This window comes from Phyllostomus discolor, chromosome 10 (assembly GCF_004126475.2).
Source record: "Phyllostomus discolor isolate MPI-MPIP mPhyDis1 chromosome 10, mPhyDis1.pri.v3, whole genome shotgun sequence".
Lineage (NCBI taxonomy): Eukaryota > Metazoa > Chordata > Mammalia > Chiroptera > Phyllostomidae > Phyllostomus > Phyllostomus discolor.
Genome location: NC_040912.2, coordinates 28,784,683 through 28,806,382, shown reverse-complemented (window position 1 = coordinate 28,806,382; position 21,700 = coordinate 28,784,683). Strand labels below are relative to the sequence as shown.

At 40.7% G+C, this 21,700-nt stretch overlaps 1 protein-coding gene across 9 annotated transcripts in view; it reads left to right on the top strand.

Moving 5' to 3' along the window:
• The first annotated feature begins 1,588 nt into the window (after window positions 1-1,588).
• PPP1R9A (protein phosphatase 1 regulatory subunit 9A) overlaps window positions 1,589-21,700 on the top strand; it is a 264,007-nt gene continuing 243,895 nt past the window's right edge. For 6 of the 9 annotated variants that reach the window (XM_036010601.1, XM_036010600.1, XM_036010598.1 and 3 more), the window contains exons 1-2: window positions 1,589-1,682; window positions 3,824-5,427. In XM_036010601.1, the coding sequence (XP_035866494.1) occupies window positions 4,042-5,427 (1,386 nt within the window). In that variant the 5' untranslated portion in view covers window positions 1,589-1,682; window positions 3,824-4,041. Of the gene's footprint in view, window positions 1,683-1,913; window positions 2,116-2,228; window positions 2,561-3,823; window positions 5,428-21,700 lie in introns of those variants that run through there. The other 3 variants (XM_036010594.1, XM_036010595.1, XM_036010603.1) reach the window with 3 other exon arrangements.

Here is a 21,700-nt window from a genome sequence, read left to right as displayed (position 1 = left end):
GGTGTAAGACTGATTTTGTTGTCAGCTCTGCCTCCTCTTCTACATATAAAGTTCAGCGATTAGGTTCCTGCATTTTTTTAGGTTATTGTGGAAAACATAAGCTGCACGTAACCTCCATACTGCACGTAAGTGACAGGAACTTTTCCATTAAATTAACCCAGACAGCACAAATGTTCTTTTCCAAAAGCAGAGACTGGAACCACGGGCTCCTCTTGTTGCCTGTTACATCTGTTTATGCTTACAGAAGTGACATCTACTTTGTAGGCAGAGAATGCCAATTTCTTGGGAAAGCACCCAGAATTCGGTGAGACTTGAAGAAAAATTTCACTGTTCAAAATAAAGGACACATAGATTAGCTACAAAGCCCTTTTGAAATCAAGGGAGAAAAGATTTTGCTCCCAGAGGGTGGATTCTGCATTCAGACTTGCCCGAATTCCTAACCAGCCATAATCACTTGCTGCTGATAAAGCCGTGGGTAAGTTACAAAACCTAAGCCTCAGTTTTCCTATCTGTATAATACGCATAATAACAGTCCTGTTGGAAAAATTTGCGTAAGACTTTGAAATGGGCAAAAGATTCCTGAGTGTCCTTTCAATGGAATGTTGGATGTTATCTACAGGAATGTGGAGTTTTCTGGTTTTACAGGGTCCTGAACCTTTGACTGCCTTTATTTTACTAATCTATAAGGTTTAGAAATTCATGGTAATGTAAATGGTTCTTATATAGAGATAAAGGGAATGATTTTGTTTGTAAGAGACACAGTTGAATACTGCTTGTGGAACAGATAATTTGAAAGATTGTATTTTAGTACGTTGTACAATATTAACCAGTTTTGCTTCTTTTCTGATTGTCTATAAAGGTCTATTCCTCACAGTCTCATACCACTGTGTTGCAGTATTTTGCTGGTTCCCTCCTTAATTAATGAATCAAATAATATTTTTGATACATCTTCATTTATGTTTCTGTGTCATGTTTTACTTTCTTGAAAAACTGTCCCTTAAGAATTTCTACTCCATAGAGTTTGAAGATTGGTTCAAAGGCCTACAATGACTGTCACGCTGTTTCATGGTTTGCAGTTAGGCTGTAACACCTCCAGTATTTTTTTGGCGGGGGCGGGGTAGGAAGGAGGGGATACTAAGCCTCTATTGATACAAGGGTGAAGGTCTGAAAAACAATGTCCTGGCTAGAATGTCATAAGACCCGGTTATCCCTTTCCTTTTAGCAGTTGATTGAGGCTGAAGGTCAAGGTGGGTGGAGTGCAGTGGCCTAGGTGGAGGCCACGGGGGATCTGGGCCTCGGCCTAGCCAGGTGTGGGCCTTCCGGGCCAGCAGAAAGGCCTGGGGGTTTAGATGCCCTGGGGTCACAGAGTTAACTGCAGACTTGGTGGGGTTCCAGCAGCGGGCAGCGCAAGACCCCAGTTCCCGCGGAACCAATACCCTAGCAGAAAGGCGGGCAGGCCCGGCCAGCGCAGGCCGTGCCCCAGGCCCGCGAGGCCCCTCGCCCACCGCCGAAGGGGTGGGGCGGCCTCGCCCCGGGCCGGTGCTTTTCGCCCTCGGTTGGCCGCCAGAGGCTCCCTCTCTCTCTCTCTCTCTCTTTCTCTCTCTCCCTCTCCTGGGATTTTGCTGCCGGGCTCTCTCTCTCTCTCTCTCTCTGCGGCCCTAGAGTTAATCCCATCAGCCGAGGTGAGGCACCTGTTACCCCAGGCCTTCCTCACCCCCGCGGCCTCTCCCGCATTACACCCCGACTCCCTGGCAGGCCAAACGGCCGGCGCGGGTGACCGCACGTGGGCGAAGCCCCTTCCCCGGCCGGGACGTCCTGGCCCCAGGCCGGCCCGAGTGTGCGAGCGCGCCGGGCCGGCCAGCCGCCCGCCATGGCGTTGGGGAGCGCCGCGCGCCTCCTGGGGTCGCCCGCCGCGGGCTGGGCACGCGTGGGAGCCCGGGCGCGAGTGGAAGCGGCCGCCGCAGCCGCCCTCGGCGCTGCGCCGTGAGGAGTGGGTGGAGGGCACCGAGCGGGCGGCGCGGAGCCGAGCAGCGGCCACCGGGGGGCGGGGGCGCCTCGGAGGAGGGGTGGGAGCGCGGCCGCCCGACCCTCCCGCAGGCGGCGGCTCCCGCTCGGGTAAGGGGGAGGCTGCTCGCGGGGCGAGTTGGGGAGGGTGGAGACGTAGAGGGAAAACCTCGGCTGGTACAAAGGCTGAGTTGCAGGCTGGGGGTGGGGGTGGGCTGTGGTTGGGAGCGATAGGTTGAAGATCGGAGGCATATCAGTAGGATCTATTGTTTCCTGGCACATTGGGAGGAAAAACAAAGGGATTTATGATTATTACCCTGTAAATTTTTTTATTTTTCCTTTTTTTTTAAATGTGGCTAGGGAGCTCGGCTCTCCCCGTGCCACACTGGGATCCGCCTGGCAGCCGCCTGGAGCCGCAGCCAATGTGTTAGGGGACTTCAGGTGCTTCTTGGCACAAAGCTAGACTGCGACCTCCTACCATAGCGCTTGGCGTCACCTGCTCTCCCGGCCCTGCCCCGGGGCCGAGGATCTGGCTTGGGAATCGGCCGCCTCTCAAGTTGGTGTTATTTATGTTTGTCTTTTGTGAGGGCAGGTTTTGAATCCCCCGGCGGCCCCGACTCCCCCGCTCCCGCCCCCTTGGGCTCGGAAAGGCGGGGGAGGGAGTAGGGAGGGGGAGGGGAAGGGGAGCATGTGTTAGGCTGATGCAAATGTCAGGGCAGGTAGAAGGAGATCGTCGTTGCCTTACCGAAAACCAGGCACCACACTCTAAAGCTTTTCTTGTTTGTCTGCATGGGCCATGCATGCAAGCTGGGCCAGGAGCCCGAGTTTGGAGACGATTTAAGTGAAAGTGTGTGCTTCCTCAGCTGATGGTGCATGGGGCTGATGTGGCTCGGCCTAATATTAAAAACCAAAACCAAAACAAAATGAAAAATTTTTAGAACTACATTGTCTGCACCTCAGAAGATCCTGAAATATTTATTGCTGGCCTATTGATATAAAATCCAGCTGTGGGCTCCAGGAGACCAGCGAGCCTGCATTGGGTTGCATTTTGAGCTTTTAGTTAAGTTGGAGGCAAGTAGGAAGAAACAAATCAGGGCTACGAAAAAGAGGTTTCATGGTACATTTGCTTTCTGTTCGTCACATTCTCATGCTTTTATTCCCATGACATTCCACATCCCTCTCTGTAATTAATAAGTTCCACTCTTAGAAAACTTCCAAATATTTGCTATAAGTGGACTTAGAGTGAAACTTACTGCCATTTAAGAACTTCATTCTGCTTGTTTTGGTTTGAAATTGCACTAGTGTCGCTTTGGGGATGCTGTAAATGAGAACACTGGACCACAAAGAGGGAAATAAGCCTCTATAGGCATGTTTTCAAGTTTGTAAACGTAGATTCCAAACTTTTAATTGCACTTACACAGAAGGAGTAAGTTCCATCTGACATGGAGTGTTTGAATGAAGTTCATTTTTCTGGGCAGTCTGATGATTTCTTAAAGATGCATGAACTGCTGATTTCTTTTAAGGTGATTCACAAAAGCGACCGAAACTTGGGCTAAAGTATTGCTTTTAAGTGTACTTGTGTGTAACTTGTATGTGCGTATGTGTGTGATTTTGGTAGAGCTCTCCGAATTGTGTTTGAAACATTTTGCTACCAAACACCAATCAGAGTAATAACTTTTAAAGTCTTGGCGTTTCAATTCCAGTTTCAATTAATAATGTCCTCTGTTTGAAGCTACTTTGAAGGGAAAAGTGTATGTTAGTTGAGTAAAAATAAATTAAAAAGTAAATGAATTCAGAAATTCATTCTTTTCTATTACAGATGAACCTCTAGTCTTGCTTTGAAAAAAAAAGCCATTTTGTGTAACTCTTGACTGAATAATTTCCTAACACACCTGTTGCAAGGATCACTGACACAGTATGCCATTTGAGAGGTACTTTTTCTTGATCAAATACTGGTGATTAGAGAAGAGAGGTGTTTTTGTCTCTTGTTTTTTTCCCTGATCATTATGAACATTGGCTTTTCACCCTGAAGTAAAAATGTTGAAAACCGAGTCTTCAGGCGAACGAAGCACTCTCAGAAGTGCCTCTCCTCACAGGAATGCGTATAGAACTGAGTTCCAGGCGCTGAAAAGCACCTTTGACAAACCCAAGTCAGATGGGGAACAAAAAACAAAAGAAGGTGAGGGCTCCCAGCAGAGCAGGGGGAGGAAATATGGCTCCAATGTCAACAGAATTAAAAATCTATTTATGCAGATGGGTATGGAGCCCAGTGAGAATGCTGCAGTCATTGCCAAAACAAGGGGCAAAGGTGGACCTTCATCTCCTCAGAGAAGAATGAAGCCCAAAGAATTTCTGGAGAAAACGGATGGCTCAGTTGTTAAGTTGGAGTCCTCTGTTTCCGAACGAATTAGTAGATTTGACACAATGCACGATGGCCCTTCATATTCTAAATTCACAGAAACTAGGAAGTTGTTTGAGAGAAGTGTGCATGAATCCGGACAGAACCACCGTTATTCCCCAAAGAAAGAGAAAGCCGGAGGCAGTGACCCTCAGGACGAATGGGGTGGTTCGAAGTCCAACAGAGGCAGTACTGATTCCTTGGACAGCCTTAGCTCCCGGACAGAGGCTGTCTCCCCCACCGTGAGTCAACTGAGTGCAGTATTTGAGAACACCGATTCCCCCAGTTCCACCATTTCTGAGAAGGCTGAAAACAGTGAATACTCAGTGACCGGGCATTATCCCCTAAATTTACCAGCTGTGACTGTTACGAATCTTGACACCTTTGGTCACCTGAAGGATTCTAATTCTTGGTCTCCTCCAAGCAAACACGGTGATGACTCAGAGGATGCCCGGAAGAGTAACACGTCCTTAGTAACAGAAGTGGCTTTGAAAAGTACCTCTCTAGCTTTGATGCCTAGTGAAGAGACACAGCAGAGCAGGGAAGCTGAGGACTCCACATCGAACCAAGAGACTCCTGACAGAGTTGACAGAGACATTCGTGAGGAACCTTGTGCTGAGGATCAGGCAATGCCAAAGTCTGACATCCTTTCACCACAAAATGAAGATGCCAAAGCTAATTTGGTTGGGAATGAGGCAGCAATGCCACAGAAGAGAGAACTTGCAGGTGGTGATTTTATCTCTGCTGATGCTTCTGGACCCAGGTGTGGGAAGGAAGTGTCCGAAGATACAAGTAATGTTGAGGGTTCCCATGTTTACATGCACAGTGACTATAATGTATATAGGGTAAGGTCCAGGTGTAACTCGGACTGGGGAGAGACAGGCACCGAACAGGATGAGCAGGACGATAGTGATGAGAACAATTACTATCAGCCTGACATGGAATACTCAGAAATCGTTGGATTGCCAGAAGAAGACGATATCCCAGCAAACAGGAGAATTAAGTTTAGTAGTGCTCCAATTAAGGTAAGTATGTTTTCTCAGTTTGTTTTCCAAGTTTTTTCTAAGTTTCCTTAGTAGTTGGGCCTAACTGTATGCAGAAGAGATTTTGACAACTGTAAGGAGCTCAAGGTTGTTGGTACACAGAATGCTGTCAGGTGATTTTAAAAATGTGGAGTTTGAGAGATATCCAGCCTATTTCCTAATGTGTGTTATAGTTGCATAAGCCAGTATTGAGTAACATTAAAATTGAAGAAGTTTTGGGAGTGTGAGATACTTTTCAATGGACTGGAGTGTGAATAATGTGAACACTGAAAATTAGGAGTGTTAGTTTGAAATAGAATTACTTCTATAACTAGTTTTATCTAAGTTTACCCAAAAGTAATATTTTCTGAATCTAAACACTAGGATATCAAGTAGAGTGCACAATGGGAGAGTTATGGTAACTTTGATATAATACTCTTTCCTTGCTTAAAAAAATTCTGAATTATCACTTAAGTGTAAGTGGATTGTGAAGAATGTTGGAGCTTTTTTTTTTTTTTTGTGCTGCTACTTGGTAGTGAAAGTTTGACTCATGGAAATATATTAGCGGGCTTTAATTGGAGAGCTATGACTGTCAATAGCTTTGCGTTCCGAATTTGATAGGGAGATTTAAAATGAAATTTTGTGAAAGAAAGTTAAATTGATTTGCCATTCATGGATTTATTTTTACCTCTTAAAAACTGGATAAATGCCAACTGAATTCAGATGCTCTATTCTAACGACTTCACTTAGTTCACATTTGATACAGAGGAAGAGCACAGAGTGCCTCAGCAGCGGGCGGTGAGACGTTATTAGCCGGTAATGGCAACAGGGCAGGAGGTTGAGTGTCAGTCAGACTCTCCTGGAGTGCTCTTTCAAAGGGCACTTGGCCACCAGCCTCTTCCTAAGATTCTGGCGTGCCTCCTAAGGGGAGCTGCAGGGTTGCAGTGGCAGAATGTGTGGTTTGAAACCACTTTGTAAGGGGCTTCCAGCTTACACAGTGTATCTGTGATAGATTTGGAATTTGGTGTGGTATCTCAAAATTTCCTCCTGAAAATCTCTGATCACTGTCTATTGCCATTTCCATCTGATGAAACTCGCCGTAGTGTAGTTTACACAGCAAAGAGAAATCCGACCTTGCTTTAATCACGCAATGCTGTTTTGTAATAAAGTAATAATCTATGAAATTGTCTACAGGTGGTAGCCGGGAAACTCCTTTCATTAGTGTAAAGCAGAAGTTCTGGATCAGAAGGGGCCAGGTGAAGTTCCACTGTGTTTAAAATAGCTGGAGATGTGAGCCTAGTTTCTGATTAAACTAAGTTTCTTTGCAGTGCTTCACCCCTTCCCTTTGTCATCCTGTCTCCTACCCCCCCCCCCCCCCCCCCCCCCCAATTCCAGGCACTCTCTTTAGGGAGCCTGTTTCAGGCCTGTTCTGTGAGCTCCTGAGTTTCACAGTTAGGACCCCTTGGCAAGTACTCCCCTTTGGACATCATCTTTCTGCCCCTTAGGGAGAAAGCAGTAAGATTAAATTGTTTCACACCGAGCAAGGCAAGAGTAACCGAAATGAACTCTTCAAGGAGTTTGTTAAAACCAGTCACTGAGTCCCTAATGGGAATTAGCAGCTTATGAAAATTTATCAAGTAGAATGCTACCCACTCAGGCCATTTGGACATCGGCTTTGTATCTGGGTCTTGTGCTACCCAAAATACAACTGCACAGTAATAGGTTTAATGAATTTTCAAGGATTTACCATTGAAATATGGCTGTTCATACATGATGAAACCAGGTTTTGGGTATGATATTTTGAAATAAAAGTGATTTTTTTCTACTGTTGCTTACACCAGTAAGCATTTTGCCTTTTAGTTTTCATACCATAAAGATGCTGTGTATTTCATATAACAAAGAGTGAAATAAATTACATATATTTAAGTTTAACACATTTCATCGGAACATAGATCAAGCAATAGATCTGTGAAACAGAGATGATGCCCTGCGTTTTAGTGGGCAGTTAACAGTACTAGCTGGAGTGGATTAATTTTGCAAACAGAAGATTCATTCTTTGCCCTTCATAATGAATAAGACTCTTTCTTGTTGTTCCCATTGTTTATAGCATGTAAGTGAATTCACTTGGAAATTTTGAGAGCTACTTTTCTACTGGGTGGTGGTGGTGATGGCAGTGTTTAGATTAATCTCCAGTGAAGATTTTTGCCTTAGAGAGTGGTAATGCTTAATTAAATTCAGTAAGTATTTATTGAAGGCTTATCCTGTGTCTATTCTCATGCTGTTAGCTACAGGAGAACAAAAACTTATAAGGTTACCTTTTCCTCGGTGAGCTTGTAGAGTCAATTCTTAAACACGTATTTAAAACCCCTGCAACACTGTAAAAACTTGTGCCAAAGTGTCTAATGAATACCTGGGCTGTCTGGCTGTGCTAGGTACACGGGGTGAGCAGAATCCAGTCAATCGTTTGGGAGGGAATACACTCAGATATGCCATATGTGTGTCTTTCAATTCTTTTTATAAAGCATTATTTATAGAATGGGAAGTTAACAATTTCAAATTGAAATCTTTTCCTTTGAAATTTCAACACACTTTTTCAGAAGCAATAGGAAGTATATTCTTTACAGAAGTGATCTTTAGAACTTTTACATACTTTTCCTGATACTCTCATCTTGTTCTTCACTAGGGTAAAAATTCTCAACAACTCTAGCCTGCCGTTTTAGGTCTTGTTTATCATCTCCGTGCGTGTCCTCAGTTTCTATTTCAGTTCTTCTATAGATGTTTTAAATAGACATTTCCCTTGATCTTCAATCTGAACTTCAATCGGGACTTAGAAAATCATACAAATCATAGCTTATCTTCCCCGTGTAGCATATTCCTTATACATAATTGTTGGTGACTTGTAAAAATGGTTGGATTATTTCTTAATGGATAGGTTAATGTGTTTCCTAGTGTCCTGGAAAACTATAATGGGATTAATAATGGAAAATATAAAATCCAGCTTCGAGATACAGGGTGAAGGAGTATTGTGAACTGTGCTGATTTGAGATGTGGAATTATGCCTTCATTCTTAGGAATGTCTCAAAACCAAGGCATTGAATTAATTAAATTTGCCTAAGATAGATCAAGAATAGGAAAGCTGACATTTTTCTTTCTTTTTCCTGTTAATTCAGAACATTTACAGAGCCCTTGCTATATGTCAAGAACTATGCAAATGTAATAAATACATAAAATGACTGGAGCCAGGCAACTCAGAAGCGGCTGGTTGGTGGGAACCATACAGCCCTTCAGAGATGCTTCTAAGGCTGTTCTGCTCAATCCTGGTTTTGGATGATCTTTCTAAGGCCACTGAAACCTTATAAAGGAAGTCACACCCCTTTCTCTGTTTCTGGTAGCCTTATGGCCTTTGAATTGGTGTTTTTGAAATACAATATATCTGGAAAAGGGCATTTTCCTAATTCCCAGCAAGAAGGAGATCGCAGGGTTAATGTCGAGGTGCATTGTGCTGTACTTTTCTGAGTGTTTCCTTAAACTCTGGAGCTTTACAGAGCTGTGTTCCAAGGAGACTCGCCACGGGCAGCAGTGTTGCTCTGAACCCTACATGAGAAGTTGAAAATAGCCCTCTTAGCGTTTTTGCCTTCATTTGGGGTTCTGAGTTGTCAGGGGGTACACAAGACCTTTTATTCAGGATGGTGTTCAGAGCATAGTTCTGAGATCCCAATTTCTGTCTTTGAGGAGCTTTTCCTAACAGTCTTGCTTAGTGCTTCTTAAATGAATATGCATGTGAATCACCTGAGGATCTTTCGAAGTGTGAATCTGTGATTCAGTAGGTGTTTTGTGGGCAATTACCTAGATGCAGTGGTTAGCCTCCAAGTACACACTACGAGCTGTTCCAGAGGTTATGGCACAGATAGGCTCAACAACTAAACTAAAGTGGTTGAATCGCGTGATTTATAAACTCACTTTAAAACCCACAGCTGGAAGCCAGAGGAAAGCCACGGAAGGTTCACGTACTTACAGGACTAACAGGTTCAGAAGGACCACGCTGCCTGAGCCCCGGTACACACTCGTATGTCCTGACCCTCTTTCACGTCAGTCCTCCCCATCCGTGGTGTGCTTATGAGAACGCAAGTTAATGTTGGAGCAAGGATCCCCTCACCAGTGATACCCTGGGCTAATGAGACATGCTTGCTGTATCCAAGAGGGTGGGGACAGTGCACTTAGAGGCAGCTGTAGCTTTACCAGTTTGCCTGCTGATGAGCCAGGGGTTTTATTTCCATTTCTTGGATAGAGCACCTTCGAGTCTCAGATAGGACCATACTGAGTGTCCTCAGTTGGTGGCTGACATGGAAAAGACACAGCTGTCAGGAGATGACATGATTCTAACTTGATCTTTCCACCCCTTCCTACTTGCAGGTACACCTTTTGTTTGTTCCATCATCTCTTCTATTTTGGCATGTCTTACAGGTTACTAACTTATTTTTTAACACATGAATTTTGCCTTTCTCTTACAAGCTTTCATTATTTAAACTTAATCGAGCCTCAGAGTGTTGTCTCTTTTATAAGCTACTAGCTTATGAGATCATCAAATATTATCACTTCTTATGAGTGTCTCAATCTTTATAACAGAATTTAATATTCCCAGTCATTCTCAAACAATGCAGCATGATCACAAAACAGTAGGTCTGGGATAAGATTTTGCATTTCTAACAAGCTCTCAAGTTGATGCTGATGGTTCTGGTCAACACACTACTCTTTGGAATATGATTTTGAATTCTAGTCTCCTGGCTGTGAAAGGGGCTTATCCTAGTGCTGGGGGAGCTCATTTAACAAATGAGCTTTCCACATGTGTCTGCTGTATGTAGCTGGTTGTGCTGAATAATAGTCTTTAAGATGAAACAGGTATAAACTTGTAAAGCGCATGAAGCACTCTGTTTCTGGATGCCTAAGTAGGTAGTGATCCCTAAATTCATAAGGAGTTTGGGTCATCAGAAATTTTAGATTCTTTGTGTGGCTTAAGTTTTAGGTGTAAAAAGATAAGAGGAGGAAGTTTTTGATGGACTCAGGAATTCTGTTTCTTTCATTCTTTTGTAAGTCTAAATAAATTTCTAGAGAGAGTGTAAGAATTGTCATCTTATCTAGCTTGCATGTATTTGGATAACTTTGATGTCATAATATTCAAATTGAACTTACTTTTAAGTTTCAGTGGTTTATAACCTATAGTTCATAACCAGGTAAACATGTCAAATATTCTAATGTACTCTGAAATGTTAAATAATGAATGTTTATTGAATGAACCTCTTTTCTAATCCCTCTTTGTCACCGAGTTCTGGTTGTTTGGCATGTAAAAAACAGTTCTTCTGTACAAACAAGGCACTACAGGTGTTTGCTGGTGTTTATTTGTAGGAGAAAGATTTGAAGTTTCTTGCTTTTTGTATCCTCCATAATATTTTATCTTCCCCTCTAAACATCCTCACAAAGGACACTAGTTGTTGGGTTAAAAGGCAAGAGGATGAAGTTTGGGGAAAGTAACTTTATTACGTTATTCACATAGTGTTTACCTTATTAACCCAGTTATAAGGTAAACTGGGTTACCCCTCCCAGTAATTTGATTTAAACCTCATTTGCAGTAACTTGTCTCTAACATCCTCTTCACTACTCAAAAAGAAAAAGGTTTCAGAATTTCTATAGAAATATGCAATTAGATATAGGATAAATTCTCTATAAGCAAAACAAATTTTGCTCTATTATACTCTGAACATTACTTCTTGACTGTTCGCTTTGACAGCACATATACTGAATATTATTTCTTGTTTTTATGTTGTTATCTAACTGATTTAGATTTAGAATATTTTTTTCATAATTTTTTGTGCTTTTTGGAATCTATTTCGTTTTTGGTCTTTTCCTTCCTTATAGTCCACAGTTTCTCATTTTGAATAGGAAGAAAACTTTTCAAGTAATGCTTTATACTTATTATTCCCGGTCACTTTAAAAATTTTCCTCTGGTTCTAATCTCTTTATTTTGGTTTGTGACATAGCAACGTAAAGATGAAAAGTACTTAAATGCAATCTAGTGTAATTTCCCACTCACTTCAGTTAGCCCTTCAATAGCGTATTGCTGACAGGTGATCATTCGGCTTCTGCTCGAGTAATTCCACTGTGGGGAGTTTGTGATTTTGCAGGGTCCAAAGAAAAGTTGGAAGAAGGGACATGCTGTGTGTGTGTGTGAGTGCATGCGTGCATAAACATGTGTGCGCGTATTTTCATTTATTTTTAATCTGCAATTCTTTTATTGAGATAACATTCAAGTAACATAAAATTCACCATGTTAAAGTGTAGAATTTAGTGGTTCTCAGTATATTTATAGTGTTGGGCACCCGTCCCTGTTTTCTCATTCTAGAAAATTTCCATCACCCTAGAAAGAAGCCCTCTGTCTGTTAGCAGTCACTCCCAATTTTCCTTCTTCCCACATCCTCTGGCAACCACTAATCTACTTTCTGTCTCTATGGATTAGCCTTTTCTGGACATTTCATATAAATGGAACCGGGGCAGGCTTTTTGAAAGGAGTGTAGGAGACACAATGAATATGACTCGGGATAGGTTAAAATCTTACATACCCTGAGGATAGCAGACTATGGGAAAATCTAGAGAGCAGAGGCAGAAGAATTTTCTGGATGGTGATGTGGTCTAAAGATTAAGTGGCAAGGTGTGCAAGCAACAAATTCTGCCTGCCCTTTCATGCAATGTCATGGAGAGAAAGAAGACAAGAAACTGAAGAGACAGTAGGATCCGGGAAGGGATGAGCGTATGTATTTGCCAACTGAGGAAGGATAGTGTGTGTAGCAAAGCGGATGGCTGGAGTAACTCCCTCGTTTGGGAACACTGCGCTCCTATCCATGTGATCTGAAATGGCTGTCGATGAAGCCTAAGTCTTTGCTTTAGCAGAGCCTGTCTTTAAAGGCACAAATAGTGCTGATGCTGATCTGCATCTTTGCATTGGTCTTTTCTAGCACGAAGGGACCCTTTTCCTTTCCTCTCTGATGCTTATTTCCAACCTGCTGCTCTTTATGTTGTTGCTTCCATGATTCTTTTATGTTGATTGGGATTGCACATGGGCAAATGTCAGCTGTTTATTTTTAAAATTCTCCTCATCCTTTATTATTTCAGTACAGATTTCATATGCCATACTTGCTATTATCTGTAATATAACCATCTGTGAGGTGAGTAATTTTGGTTGGGTGTTTAGTTGATTGCATGTTGTCTACTGAAATATGTATACATACATATACACATACACACATATGCATACATATATACACTATTAAGTATTAATGTAATGAAAGTAATCAAGAGTTACTTATATTCTGTAAACTTGGGAAAGTTTGCCTCTTAAGGCTTTCATTTTCTTATTTGTAATTGATACTATCTTTCTTGTAATTTATCACTAAGACTCCATTATCAGCGTTAACATCTTGTGATTCTCTGATTATCTTTGAAACATATTTGTATAATGTCACTATTATAAATGTGCTATCATTTCAAAGAAAAATTTGGGACATCTTTTGTTGAAGAATTTGTATGAAATTGCTCTTGAGAATGTTATTTACACTATGCATTATAGTAAGAATTTTAAAATGATGGTGATTAAAATACTCAACCCGAGGGAGTGCATTTTTATGGAGTGGTTCTTCAGAGCAGCTTGATCATTGAAATTAGCAGTTGAACTATATATTTAAAACACCCTGCTGAGGAACCTGAGAATAAAGAAAAATGTTTTGTAATACAGTTGCTGACATATTAATTGCTTCACTCACTTTTGTTCTGGAAATAGCTTCACAGCATAGTTCAACATGATTGAGATATTGATAATTTCTTTGCAAAATTCCCAAGGTTTCAGCCTAACTTGCTTTCTCTTCCTCTAGCACCTATCCTTACAAAAAGGACAGTGAAATATACAGAGTATAAAGATATCTTGGAAATGCAATATTTTTGGAGGAAAGTCTTGTTCTTTGCTTACTTAATCTATTTCAGAGTGTTTTAAAAAAGCATTTGTAGAGTTAAAGCCATTCCTTATGTATTTATATATAAAGGAACAATGGTTTTAAATGAAACGGCTCAGACGTGTTAAAAAACAGGTAGTGAGTTCTATTGTGGGGAGCGCTCATCTTCTGAATTATTTGCCCTGTACAGTGGGCTAGCTTGAGACACACAGTGGTGGGCAAGGGTCAGAAAGATAGACAGGACCATGGAGGCTTCTTTCCGGGAGTGACCAGATGAGTAGGAACTCGGTGTTTTTCCCTTGGTGCCTTTGGACTGGCATGGCCTCGAGAGCCTGAGTGTCCCTGTGCCTTCAGTCTGTCACCTTGCAGTGAGGTAGACCTTTCTCTGTCATCCACTTCAGATCTCTCCTTCAGAAATTACTTCTAATTTTCTTCCAGAAATTTGCCAGGACAGCTTCATGGAGGGCACATGTGTATCGGAAAATCTGTCTAATCTTGAACACAGGGCCTTTAAATAGTCCTGAAAGTCAGAGGTGTCTGTTCGGGCGTTTGAAAGGTGTTTCTTCCACTGTAAGGGACCTTGATAGACAAGAGAGCTCAACAGCTTTACGGGTGTTTAAGATCCACTTGTGTGTCAGAGCTGTATCGATGGAGCCTTTCACTAAGCACTTGTTTCAGACAAAATAGATGCGCGGAGTTGTTCCATAAAGGCAGAAAAAGGCAGATTCACGTTTTAAATTATGAATCAGCTGATAGAAGTATTTTCTTCTAAGAAACCATCCCTCGGGGAAAGGCAAAACTTTATCATAGAGTGATTGAATATCAGCTTGTGCACCAATACGTAAAATACATTTATTTTTAGAAGTTTATTCTGTAGGTAGAATAATAAAGGGCAGTTGTTTCCTCTTAGAAGTTTTGAGGTTGAGCGGTGAATATTAAAACAAATGCACAAACAAGCCTTAGGAAAAATTTAAGCTGATCCAGAAGTGAAAATCCATGATGAAACAGGAAAAGCAGGACACAAGAATGATAATAATGTAAGATCAGTTCTTCGTTGACTTTTGGTGTCTGTGAATAATGGTACATTAACAGGAAATTAATCCTACACAGAATGTTTTTTGTTCAGCTTCTACAGTTATTTAGACTATTTAGATAGATTCCTAATAGTAAAACTATTGGCTAAAATATTTTAAAGCCCTCGATACATCCTGAATGACTACTCAGAAAGGCCGTTTTGCTTTACCACCAGCACTCCACTGGAACAGTGCTCTCACAGTCCCTGAGCCAGCCCTAGCCCTTCGTATTGTTTATATGCTTTGTAGTGTTCAGTTTGGTAAGTGGAAAATGTCTTTCATAATTTGCATATTATGTTGATTTATTGGTGAGTTTGAATGTTTTCCTGTATTTACAGGCCTTTTTTGGATATGAAACTTTATTGCCTTTATATTTTTTGGTCAATGATTGTTAGCAAGGCATTTATCAAAGTGTTATTTTGGGCCCTGGCTGGCGTAGCTCAGTGGATTGAGCGCGGGCTGCGAACCAAAGCATCGCAGGTTCGATTCCCAGTCAGGGCACATGCCTGGGTTGCAGGTCAGGTCCCCAGCAACCACACATTGATGTCTCTCTCTCTCTCTCTTTCTCCCTCCCTTCCCTCTCTAAAAATAAATAAATAAAATTTAAAAAAAGTGTTATTTTGATAGAAAATCAAAAGCACTCATGAATCCAGTGATAGGAAAGTGATTACATTCATTGTGATATATATATAGTGTAAGAGGATAAAGCTTTTAAATCATGTTATAAACCATGCTTTCTAGAATTAAAAAAAAATGAGAAATACTTTTCAATGTAGTGTAGGGTAAAAAGACTGGTTAACACTTAATTGCATTTTTATCAGGATTTTATTTTAAAGTATATGTATTTGCATCTAAGATAAAGATTGAAAGCACGTATATCAAAATGTTAACTCTCTTTATTTCTGGATGGAGCAAATAAAGGTGATGTTTAAAAAATTATTTTATATTTCTAGATTTTCTAAATTTTCTACAGTGAGCATATTACTGCTTTAATTATATAAATATGAAAAAGGTGATGTGGTCGCAATAGGGATGATCAGCAATAACAACTTAGGAAGCTGACAAAAACAAATGTTTAATACTTTCCAAGATTCTAATAATTTTTAATGCAGTTTTCTTTGGAGGTCAATATGTCACAGAAAAAACATTTTGGTTGAGGAGTATAAATTTATGGAATACTGAAGAAGGGTTGGGTGAACTTTTGACAGTTGAATTCATTAAGTGCATACTTTTTGTCCTTGGTAAAATTGATCCCGCATTTGTGCCTAAGTTTGTAAGTATTATGGCAGGGAAGACCTTCCATTGTATTTTAAATTATGATGATAACATTTGCATCTTTTAGATCTTTCCATTGAGTTGCTATTGTGTTACTTAAAATATGCTTTGAAAAACTGGACATGGATTCCAGATTTGAAGTGAAAAATATTTTAATGAGATGTCTTACTAAAAATAATACATGTTTGTTTAAAGAAAGCCTAACAATGATCCCAGGTGAGACTATGCCTTTTTGATTTGTGAAATGATCGAGCCTCAACAGGCTCTCTCTCTCTCAGAGGCTGAGACAGTAGAGAAACTGTGTTGAGCATCTCGCTGGCATGTGGTCCTGGGAAAGCACTTGCACGCACCCAGTTAAAAACAGGATTCTGAGTTCTGGACCTCCAGAGTGTCCTTTTGAATGTGTTTCCTGTTGCAAAACACCAGCCAGTGTGTCGTTTCCTGCTGTTCTTTTTAACAAAACTTTTAGCTGAAAAGAGAAGCATTTGATGTGTGATTAGATTATATGGTAGTATATAATATTTTTAGTTAGGGTCAAAGGGTCAGTTCCTCTCATACATTGGCTAGTGTTCTACCTTTGAAAAGCTTTTATAGATCATGCTGGAATTTATAAAGGAGAAAAATATTTTTGCTGGGTGGCAGAGTTTTCTGTAATTAGAAATTTAAAGTATTGCTTCTGGCTTAATTACATCAACTGATACATCTTTTTAAAATAGTTTATTTTTTATTGTGTTTTTTCCATTATAATCTATCCTGCTTATATCCTCTTTCACCCCCACCTACAGCCATTTCCCCACCGCCCTCAATCAAAACATTGTCATCTGTGTCCACGAGTCCTTTTTCTCCTTTGCTTGATCCCCCCACACCCTCAACTCCCTCCCTCAGAGCTGTCAGCCCGCTCTCTATTTATGAATCTGTCATAAGTCAAATCTTAACAGTTTTAAACAGTTTGGCATTTTATAAGCTCTGGTGAAGTCGTGATTAAATTGTATTACTGTGTAATGCAGTGCTGCATTATCATTTTTTATTAGGTACACTTAAAGACTTACTATAATGTGGCTAATACATTCTATTTGTATCTTATTGAATACTGAATTTATAGTAATAATATTTAGATGATGGTATATAGTTGTAAGGACAATTTAAAGAAAAAAGGCGGTGGGTGGGTTGGGATGGGAGTAAAAGAAAATTGTACTGCAACAACAATTAAAATAAAATAAAAAAAGGAAAGAAAAAACCAATATTATGCATTCAACTAAGTTTGAGATGAGACTTGTTTTTCCATTGGAAACCACGATGCTTGTGGAATTATGTTGCTGGTTTCTTTTCTGAACTATGAGCTCTATGCCTCGTATGTTTAAGGACCTACAGATCAGGAGATTGCCCTATTTGCTGATGTAGAAGTTGGAAGTTTTAGTTTAAAGTTATTTGGTTTTGGCTCTTAATGACATTTTTACCCTTGATTTAGAAAGGAACCATTGACTAAGAAGAGCTGATCTGTCTCACTGGAGAATGGTGGAAATAAACTGTAAATACTGATATGAAATAATTTTGAAGGTACCTTTTTTCCATGTCTTATATTTAATTTTTAGGTAATATATTAGAGTTCTCCAAAGAAACAGAACCAATAGGAGGTGTGTGTGTGTGTATGTGTGTGTGTATGTGTGTACATGAGGTCTGCCCAGAAGGTATCCAGCCATGTAATATGACAAAAAGTGACGTTTATTGAAGAAGGTACAAGAAACATTGTACATAGGACTATGATGCCTCATTCCCCTTCGCAGTAGGCACTTTGGGACTTCACACAGTTCTCCCAGTGGCTGTCAGCTGCCCCATTGTATTTTCTGAACTCACTTCCCTTCCAAAGGTGATTTGAATTTTGGGAAAAGCCAGAAATCACAGGACACCAAATCTGTAGGGGGGCTGAGTCACTTGGGTGATTTGATGTTTCACACACACACAAAAATTGCATGAGATGTGATGTAGAAGTGGGTGCATTGTTGTGATTAAGCTGCCAATCACGAGTGGCTCAGAGCAGCCTTCTGAATTATCCCAATAGATTCTGTAGAGGAACTTTCAAGCTTAATTCAAAAGTTGATGCAGATTCATTGCTCTACTTGCTCAATCATTTTGAATGTGATGGCCACACAGTATACATGCTCACTCAATGGCTTTTACTGCCCCCACTGACTAGTACAGTGAAGTCATCATTGTTCACACATGCACATTCCAGTCTACTCTCCTTGGCTGCCATGTTACATTGAGGTTGCACAAACTGTTCTCATTGTATTAATAGTGGCTGGACTTATCCCGGACAGACCTCGTATGTGTATACATACATGGAGAGAGAGAGGGATTTAAGAAATGGGCTCATATGACTAGGGAGGCTGGCAAATCCAAGATATGTAGGGTATGCTGTCAGGCTAGAGACCCAGTGAAGGCCTGAGGTTGCAGTTCAAGTCCATAAAGTGTCAAGCCGGAGATCCAGGGAAGGACCTAGGCTAGAGACTCAGGGTTCAAGTTCAAAGGCTGTCTACTGGAAACTTCCTTTTTGCTCAGGGAAGTTAATCTTTTGTCCTTTTTAGGCTTTCAGCTGATTGGATGAGGCCCACTCCCATTGTGGAGGGCAGTCCACTCTACTCAGAGTTAACCAATTTAAATGTTAATCTTACTCAAAAAAAATCTCATAGAAGCATCCAGAATAATGTCTGGCCAAGTGTCTGGGCCCCATGGCCCAACCAAATTGACACAAAATTAACCATCACAGTCTGGGATTCTTACCTGGTTGTACTCTCTAAAGCTGTTTCAGGGAATAAAAACCTACACTTTCCCCATATATCTCCCAGGAGGAGTTGTTAGAAAAACCTGCCGAAGGGTCTCTCCCTCTTGGGGCAGTATGTAGGAGGAGTAGGTTTGGATCAGACCTAGGTTCAGGTCCCAATGACACATTATCTTCTGAAGAAAGAATGTTTATGCACTTTAAAGGCAGGGACTTTGTCCATTTTATGGTGTGTCTTTAGGCCTGTCACATTATCTGGCACATAGTAGGCATACTTATTTTTAAAGATTTTATTTATGTTATTTTTTAGACAAAGGGGTCGGGAGGGAGAAAGAGGGAGAGAAACTTCAAGGTGTGTTTGCCTCTTGTGTGCCTCCCACGGGGGGACCTGGCCCACAATCCAGGCATGTGCCCTGACTGGGGATCGAACTGACCACCCTGGCTCAGTCCACTGAGCCACACCAGCCAAGGTGGTATACTTAAACTTTGAAGTCCATCCCCCATGGTCCTTCACCTTTGCTATTCCCTCCCCACATAGGAAGGTTCAGAGTGGGATGATGGTGATAATAGTTGTACATGTATAATGATTGTACAATTTATTTGTAGGTAAATCCCTCAAGTTAGCAGTTAGCAGTGAAAACCCGAGTGATTCCATTACAGATAGTAATCTCTCCTCTGGCTTGTGGAAGCTGTTGTGCTCTCTTCCATTTGGGAAACCCCAATCTGTTGCCGTGTAATGACGGTTTATAAGTAACCAGGAGCAGTCATGAAAGTATGCTCGCCTGAGACGTGGCTGTGAGTATAGAAGGGGGAGAGCATTCCTTTTGCCTTAACTTTATTTCTGCTTTGAGCGATTGCCCAAGCTTGTAATTACTTGCAAGAGAACGTAAAAATTGAAGCTCCATATGAAAGATGTAAAGCTCCTTATTTAGAAATTGCAATAATTTGCTACAACTTGGGTAACTTGAGTATGTAAGTCTTATCTGTCTTTTTACCTGAAAATTTAAAGAAGTCAATGGAATTATTTCCCACCATTTAGGTGTTCTTTGCCCACCTTTTATTTCCTGACCCATTTATTAAAATGTGTGTTTTATTTTTTTTGTTTGTTCTTTTCAGTCATTAGAGAGGAATTACCTGCCCTTTGGATCATTTCTGCCTCCTTCTATCCTCAATAGTGATTTTAGACATGTCCTTGGTTTTAATTCCAGAGCTAAGTTATAATTTTGTAATTATCTTGGTAGTCAGTTAGCTCATTCTCTAATCATTCTCTTGCTGACTATGATTTTGGTTTATCCAGAAAATTGTTTTTCATTTTTCTTCAGTGACTTGAACATTAGTAATAAACTTCATGGGAACAAATAATGCATGGTCTTGAAATCATATTTTTTTGACTGTATGTTTCCTCCATGAAGTACCTTATCTGGAAGATGTCTGACAGTTGTTATTAGACTGAAATATGAAACAGCTTTGCTTGTTCGTGTAAATTTGTTTATGTACATAATGTGTATCATTTTCCCCTGGCAGAAATAGCTTTTAATGGCACCTTAAGGAAGAGAATTGCAAGGCTGTTTTCTGCATTTTTCTTTTTAAATAAAAACACAATAACTTTTCTTGAGTTTATGTACATTTCTGGAGACACAAAAAAGTATTCCATAAAAAAAAAAAAAGAAAGAAAGAAATCAGCCACGAACAGTGTGACTCAGTCAGTTGGGTCATGGCCCGCAAAACAAAAGGTTGCTGTTTCAATTCCTGGTCAGGACACATACCTAGGTTGCGGGTTTGGTCCCAGGATGGGGCGTGTATAAGAGGCAACTGATTGATGTTTCTCTCTCACGTCAATGTTTCTCTCCCCCTCTCTCTAAGATAAATAAATAAATTAATTTTAAAAATCACCTTTTAGTACTAGTTATGTTGGTAAGAACGTAAGACAGTATGAAAGTTCATCATGTTACTTGAATAAATTGAGTCAGTAATCAAATATGTTATTACTGCTGATGATATATTTTGTATTGAGATTAAAATGATTACATTTTTAATTACTGTGTGGGCAGTAGTCAAGGCTGATAAATCACTTTATTTGGGTGTTTATAAATAACTGGTTTGCTGCAGCTACTTAGGCATTGTCTTCTGAAGATAACAATTGACAAGCATTATCGAATGTATTTAATGTGTGTTGAGCTTTGGGCTTGTCTGTGTGGATATTAATATAAATAAGACAATCCCTTTGTTCCTCAAGAAATTTTTAGTCTTGTGAAGGAGATGGGTAGAGAAAGCATTTGTAGGATAGTGTGATAAGTGCTGTGATACAGGTATATACAGAAGATGATCATTTATAATTTATTGTCCAAACTATGACTCTGTTCAGGAAAAAGGGGTGAATAATCAGTATACATGTTTGAGAAGTTAGATAGTCTGAGTGTGTGTATAATTTTTTATTTATTTTATTTTAATAAGAGCATAGACCAACGCTTAGCTGTCTTTGTAGCACACAGCGTTGAGGGTGACCGTATACTTTACTGTCAAACCGGGACACTTTTTGATGGTGAGCAAAGTGCTATTGATACTTGTGTTGGGACAGTAGTCATAACCTAGGACTGACCCAAGGCAGCCGGTACACATGGCCACCTGCATATAAGGGTACCGAGGTGCTGCCCAGCAGGGGTGTCTGCCTCCAGTGGGAGGAGGGGAATCATCAGAGAGGGCTTTCTCAGAGAAAGTGATACTTGAGTCGTTCAAGATGCATAAGAATTAATTAGGCAGAGGTGTGTGGGACATGCTGAGTTGAGGGACAGGCATGTTCCAGGTAACTACAAATAAATCAGAACAGCTGGAGGAATAGGATGTGTGTGTGTGTGTGTGTGTGTGTGTGTGTGGTGTGGGAAGGTAGGCAGGCAGTATTTCAGGGAGGTACCTGTATACTAAGGGGTTGGAAATTGAATGCAAATTCTAGGGAGTCATTGAAGGACTTTAAGGGTTAGATGTCCTCATCATTTTGCTGTAGTGCCTCCCTCCTATATGTTGGTGGTTATGGAAGCCTGGAGGAAATCCATTGGTTCTCTTTCATTTCCTCTGTTCTTTTAGTAAACATTTATCTTAGAAACTTTCAACCAACTTCTATTTAACCAACTTGCTGGATTAACTGATGCTGTCCT